This window comes from Mus caroli, chromosome 2, assembly GCF_900094665.2.
Source record: "Mus caroli chromosome 2, CAROLI_EIJ_v1.1, whole genome shotgun sequence".
NCBI lineage: Eukaryota > Metazoa > Chordata > Mammalia > Rodentia > Muridae > Mus > Mus caroli.
The window spans coordinates 12,219,693-12,226,512 of record NC_034571.1 but is presented as its reverse complement, the minus strand read 5'-3'; the positions used below and the strand labels follow the sequence as shown (position 1 = coordinate 12,226,512).

Here is a 6,820-nt window from a genome sequence, read left to right as displayed (position 1 = left end):
GCCTGTTTATTCTTTGTGTAGAGAAAGGAGCTTTTGAATTTTTATGTATATGTCACAAGTAGTTTTAAATTGAGAGTATTCGACTTCTGAAAAGTTCCTAAAATGTATAATAAAATTAAAGAAAAAATAATATCTAAATTTATTGATGGATAAATATTTCAATGATTAATCAGAATATTTTCAGTAAATCCTATTGAGGATGTAGTTGAGAAAATTATTAAGAGGCAGTCTTACCCTTATTGCAGAAAAAGAGTAGGCAAGAAAACCAAAAACCCTAAGTGTCTCAGATTTTGTGTGCTACAGACACCATTTAACTCACATAGCACACTCTAAGTGTGGGACGCCTGGCTTGCCAGCAAGAAAGACACCACAATAGGATCCTTCTGCACATGTTTATTGGGCTGGGCATTGACTGTATAGGCGAAAGACCCTGAGCCCTGGGCCTCTCACTCTTATGTACTATCAGTTCCCATCCACTCACAGCAGGCCACATCACCTCACCAGGTACGCAGCTTCAGCTAATCAGGGCAGCAGGGGCATATCTCCACCAAAATGGCTTCACCAGGAACCTGGTACACCTGTGCAGCTCTCACGATGTTTGTCGTTTATATGAGGAAGTCAGGTGCAAGTCATAAGACTTAGCTGCAGTCCCTGGCACCTTTGGGACTGCCGCCACACCCGCTCCTCACATCTAAGGAAACATACTTTTGCTACATGGAGAGTTTACATTCTGCATCTTTGCCATCAGTTAAATGTTATCATTGTTCCTGAGATGGAACCTCCTTAGAGGAACTTTGCCTGCTCCTTCCCATATTTTTCCCCTTTGTCAGTTTGAGGAAATTGCAGCCTGCACACCAAAGTGCATGACAGCAATGACGACTAACCAACTGAGGACAGACTATCAAACTAGGAGTTACACAGATCCCTGAAAGGTAGACAAATAGGGAAAGAAGCCACAGTTGGAAAAGAGAGATGGCAAATTTTCTGACTTTTTCACTTTCATGACCTGCGACAAAGCTCTGGCAGTACTTTTCATTTTTTGTAACCTCTCCCAATCCTCCAGCAGATGACCAGTCTAGGCTGGTTAAATAAGTTCAAGACTTGAGCTCAACTTCTGTACCCAAAGTTGTAGGCCTATCAGCTTCCCTTTCTTTGTTTAAAATGATTAACTCCAAACTAGAGAAAGAAGACCTTCTTTCTAGCCCCCATAAGGCCAGAACTGCCCCCACCCAGCCCTCCAGGAATGGTTATCTATGTCTTGTACAAGGATTTCTCTCAGTGTGCCTGCATGTGTGTGTTTCTTCATCTTTAATAGAAGGAGTGTTCATTTATTGTAGACTCCCCCCCCCGAGAGAGAGAGAGAGAGAGAGAGAGAGAGAGAGAGAGAGAGAGAGAGAGAGAGAGGGAGAATACTTTATGCTCTTATAAAAGTCCTGAGATTAGTTACCAATACCAATGTGGAAGGAAAAGGGTTGATGAAGATTGTAACTCCAGCTATAGGGGACCCAACACCTTTTCTGAACTCTGAGGACATTGTACACATGTGGTACACATGAAGAAAAGCAGACCCACACTTACACATGAATAAAATAAACAGAATGTCTGAAGTCTATGAATGAAAACTAAAAAGACAAATGTCTAAGGATAGAAATGTCATATATTCCATGGATTTTAAATCAATGTTACTTTTTCCTTACCTTATCATTGTACAGTCTTACTCTCAGGACACTGTTTTCCATCCTGTAATTGAACTGAAGACGGCAGTTCCCATCCATGCAGTGACATACAGAGCTGTTTAAATATGCACTGCTCTCAACGAGTCTAGAAATAGATGCATGACCGGCCCTCATCCATACAAAGGAACCTAAATGTAAAGACAACAGAAGCAATGTATGGAAAAATTATGTGTTATATCTTTTAACAAAACTTTTTATGAACTTTTCAAAAATAGGCTAGAATTATTTTATTTTAAAGGATATGGAACCTAAAAAAATGATTGCACCAATTACTGATAAGCTTTAATAACACATGTCAGTTCACTCCTCCTAATTCCACAAGTTAATGTTTAATGGCAACTTCAGTAATGGATTTTACTATTTCTATAAAAGAAATATGTTGTTTAAATTTTTGACATTAAGTTAGTATACTACACTGAGGACCAGTCTCAGTATGTTTGGGGTTCTCGAGAATGGGAGAATTGAATCAGCATGAAATCAGTCTCAGGCAAGGATGCAGGTGCAAGCTTACAGTTGACTCATTGCAGTTCAGAAGCTGGGCTATGAGACAGCCCGCCCCCCTCTCCCCCCTCTCTCTCATGTTTTTTCTCTCTCTGAGTTTGTCTCGGTCTTTTATAGGTTACCCACTTCCTAGTTATACAATAATACATAATCAAAGGTCTTTTTGTTATTTTTCTCAAGCCCATTATTTTCTTTAAAAAGCCCATGTAACTAGGCCAACAGAAAGCACAATGCACACATAAAGTCACAGTTCAGTGTCTGCTAAAGCAAGTTATACATTAACTTTTAACTTTATGAAAAACCTTCAAATCACAGGTCATCTGGGCATAAACTTGTGATTATAGCAATAGTCTGAACACAGAAAGGGGCTAAACAGGTAAAAGGAATGTTAATATTTCTAATGCCTTAAATTTACAAAAATCTCTGTATTAAGCTCATACAAATATCTATTTATACAATGCTTTCCAAACTCTTTTCCATTTGCAACTTTAATTCCTACTGCAGCTTTCCCTAGGACTCCTTCACAAGATCAAACTCAATCTTTTAGAACTTGAACCCTAAATTCTTTAGGCAGGTGATGCCAGGGGGTCAAGTCAGTATGTTCCAATCTTTCCAGGAAGATCAGTTCACTAACCCAATGGCCCCCTCACGTGGTCCAAAATTTTCTATCCATCCTTTATCTTTTTTATCATACATATATCTTCCAATTTTCCCCAATAATATTTCTGGATCAAACTCTCTATTATTAGAGATTTCCTCTTCTGGGGGCTCTCAATAGTGCTCACTATTCCGGCATATTCATCTATATCCTTCTTGATCTTGTGCATTGTATTTTCTATGGACATCTCTATCCTTAGTGACCCATGACCACTATACCTTTTTCTTGGGTTTTCAATTCTCTTAGATACTAAAACTTCATGTTTCTTAAAAATATTTCCTGCTTCCAATATTTCCTGGTACAACTTAATCATCATGAGTTGGATAAGATTTGTCAGAGAACAATTAAGACTATAAGCCTCCACATCCAGAACCTTTTGTCCTGATATGCCTGGGATGATTATTTCAATAGCCATTGTTGCTATTGATATCAAAGTCATTTCCTTCTCTAGTAACGCCCTCAATCCCTGTCCCAGAAGTTTTTACCAAGGTTGTGTTTGAGGACAAACATGGTATAGAAAAGGGCAAAACAGAAAAGCACACAGGAAACAGCATGCCATCTGATTACTAGAAAGCCAGAGATGCATTAATCAGGTTAATGGTGCCCCCACAGCCTGTCATGCAGCTGTGATGGCAAGCATGTGTGAATATGTGTATGCTTATGTGTGTATGTTCATAGTATGAGTACATGTGTGTGCACAGATGGAGGCCAGAAGCCAATATCAGTAATATTCCAATCACTGCCCATCTCCGTTTCTGAGACAGGATCTATTCTGACACAGGACACAGGCCTTGTCAATTATTCAAGGCTTGCTAGGAAAAATTTCTCAGAGAACTTCCTCTCTCTGTCTCCTGGGCAGCTTGATTATAATCGTGCCACCATGCCTGGCTTTGTTTGCATGAATTATGGGGCCCAAAAGCAAGCACTTGACTGATGGTGCCATCTTGCTAGCCCAATATTTTCTTTGAAATGTCACAGCACATTTTTCTTTACTCAAAAGTGTATTATTTTTCCTCTCAGATTAAATATCTTTTATGCTATGTTTTTCTAGTTTTCACATAAAAATCTTTACCGTTTCAAGTGTACAATTTAAAATTCTGTTCTTTAAAACCACGTGGAAGAAAGAACTATCTATACTCCTATTAGTTACACCTATAGATTTTGTAGTAAACAAAATCATTGGAAATTTATTTTCACATATTTAAAACTAATTTGGACTGTTATTGAATCAATATTATTGATAATACAAACAACAAAGACATTTTGTTATCTATTTTACAAAAGTAAAATATTAAACCTTCATTTCTCTGAAGGTTAATAAATATTCATATAGCTAGTAAAATTCTATTTAAGCTATCAAATAAAGTGCTGTGTATCAAAAATGTACTATTTCTTTTTGAGTTGTTTTTCACTGGGATCCCATATGTGGTTCTACATATTATAGGCTGCATCTATTGCTCTCAGCAGACAGGAGTAAAGAAATATAACTATATTTACCACAGAGTTGCATAAATGCCAACAATGTCCATGAAGTATGAAGCCTTAAATCTGACTCAGTATTCTAGGGAGGTCCTAAACAACTGAGCAATGTCATGCAAAAGTCACTAAGCAATGTGCAAGTGGAGAAGAGAGGGAAGGCAAGATAAAATAGAGGAGGATAAAGAAGAACACCAAACTCCCTGAGCACAATTTCTGAAACTGTCCTGATATTTGAACTGAACTGTAAGGGCCTTGAAATTTGGCATTCATAGGTAACATGAAAAATATGCATAAACTAAAAAGTAACAACTCTTAATTGGTACAGCAGGAGGCTGGGGTCAGAATTCAGCCTATTTCCTGTAACTGCTGAGGAAATGGACACAGAGACTCCCAAGGTACCAAAGCCAAATGTTACAACTGAGAAGATAAAAAGTAACCATTTTAAATGTCCTTAAGCTAATATTTGCAAAACACATGAAACTCAAGAAGAAGGAAGACAAAGTGTGGATTCTTTGTGCCTCCTTAGAATGGGGTACAAAATACCCATGGAAGGAGTTACAGAAACAAAGTTTGGAGCTGAGACTAAAAGATGGACCATCCAGAGACTGCCCTACCAGGGGACCCATCCCATAATCAGCCACCAAATGCAGACACTATTGCATATGCCAGCAAGATTTTGCTGAAAGGACCCTGATATAGCTGTCTCTTGTGAGGTTATGCCAGTACCTGGCAAATACAGAAGTGGATGCTCACAGTCATCTTAGGATGGAACACGGGGCCCCCAATGTAGGAACTAGAGAAAGTACCCAAGGAGATAAAGGGGTCTGCAACCCTATTGGTGGAACAACAATATGAACTAACCAGTACTCCCAGAGCTTGTGTCTCCAGCTGCATATGTAGCAGAAGATGGCCTGGTCGGCCATCATTGGGAAGAGAGGCCCCTTCGTCTTGCAAACTTTATATGCCCCAGTACAGGGGAATGCCAGGGCCAAGGAGTGGGAGTGGGTTTGTAGGGGAACAGGGTTGGGGGAGGGTATAGAGAACTTTTGGGATAGCATTTGAAATGTAAATGAAGAAAGTAATAAAAATTGGAAAATGATCATATTTCTTTTATCTAATCAAGTGTAATGTCGCATATATCAATAAAATTATGTTGAATCATAAAAAAATATCATTGAACCATTCTGATGCATCCAATTTCCATCAACACTAGCCTTCTTCATTGGCAGGATGTTGGAAGGGCAGATTTAATTCTCCTTCTGACAGATGAGTCAGAAACTCCTTGAAAACCACAAAATGAAGGTAGAAACTCCATAGAAAACTGAGTCTCCCAGACCTACAAAGAAGACTTGATACCAATTTTTCTCAAAGTATTCCTTAAAACAGAAACAAAAAGAATATTACCTAACTTGTTCTATGAAGCCACAATTACTCTGGTACATTCAGCACACAAGGACACATCCAAAGGAGAGACTGTCAGACCAATCTCGCTTATGAATATTAATGCAAAAATACACAATAAAATTCTTGCAAGCTGAATCCAAGAACACATTAAAACCATCATTCAGCACCATCGAGTAGGCTTCACCCCATGAATGCAAGGTTGGTTTAATATATGAAAATCCATTAACGTAGTCCACTATATAAACAAACTTAAGAAAAAAATTACATGATCATCTTCTTAGATGCAGAAAAAGCATTTGACAAAATATAACACCCCTTCATGTTAAAAGTATTAGAGAGATCAGGAAATCAAGACCCACACCTAAACATAATGAAAGCAATTTATAGCAAGCCAACAGTGAATATCAAATTAAATGGAGACATACTTGAAGCAATCCCACTGAAATTAGGGACAAGACAAGGATGCCCACTCTTCCCAAATCTATTCAATACAGTACTCGAAGTGTTAGTAGAACAATCAGACAACAAAAGGAGATCAAGGGGATACAAATTGGTAAAGAAGAAATAAAGTTATCACTATTTGCACATGATATGATAGTATACATAAGCAACCCCAAAAATTCTATGAGAGAACTTCTCCAGCTGATTAACAACTTCAGCAAAGTGGCTGGATACAAAATTAACTCAAATAAATAAGTAGCCTTCCTTTATACAAAGGATAAGCAGGCTGAGAAAAAATAGGGAAACAACTCCCTTTATAATAGCCACAAATAATATAAAACATTTTGGGCTAACTCTAACCAAACAAGTAAAAGACCTATATGACAATAACTTCAAGTCTCTCAAGAAAGAAATCAAAAAAGATCTCAGAAAATGGAGAGATCTCTCATGCTCATGAATTGGCAGAATTAACATAGTAAAAATTGCCATCCTACCAAAGCCAATCTATAGATTCAATGCAATCCCTACCAAAATCCCAACACAATTCTTCAAAGACATGGAAAGAGTAATTCTCAAATTCATCTGGAAAGGCAAAAACCCA

At 38.0% G+C, this 6,820-nt stretch overlaps 1 protein-coding gene across 1 annotated transcript in view; it reads right to left on the bottom strand.

Moving 5' to 3' along the window:
• Malrd1 (MAM and LDL receptor class A domain containing 1) overlaps window positions 1-6,820 on the bottom strand; it is a 667,530-nt gene that overhangs the window by 590,076 nt on the left and 70,634 nt on the right. The window contains exon 7 of the mRNA XM_021156265.1: window positions 1,698-1,864. Coding sequence (XP_021011924.1) covers window positions 1,698-1,864 — 167 coding nt within the window. The remainder of the gene's footprint in view (window positions 1-1,697; window positions 1,865-6,820) is intronic.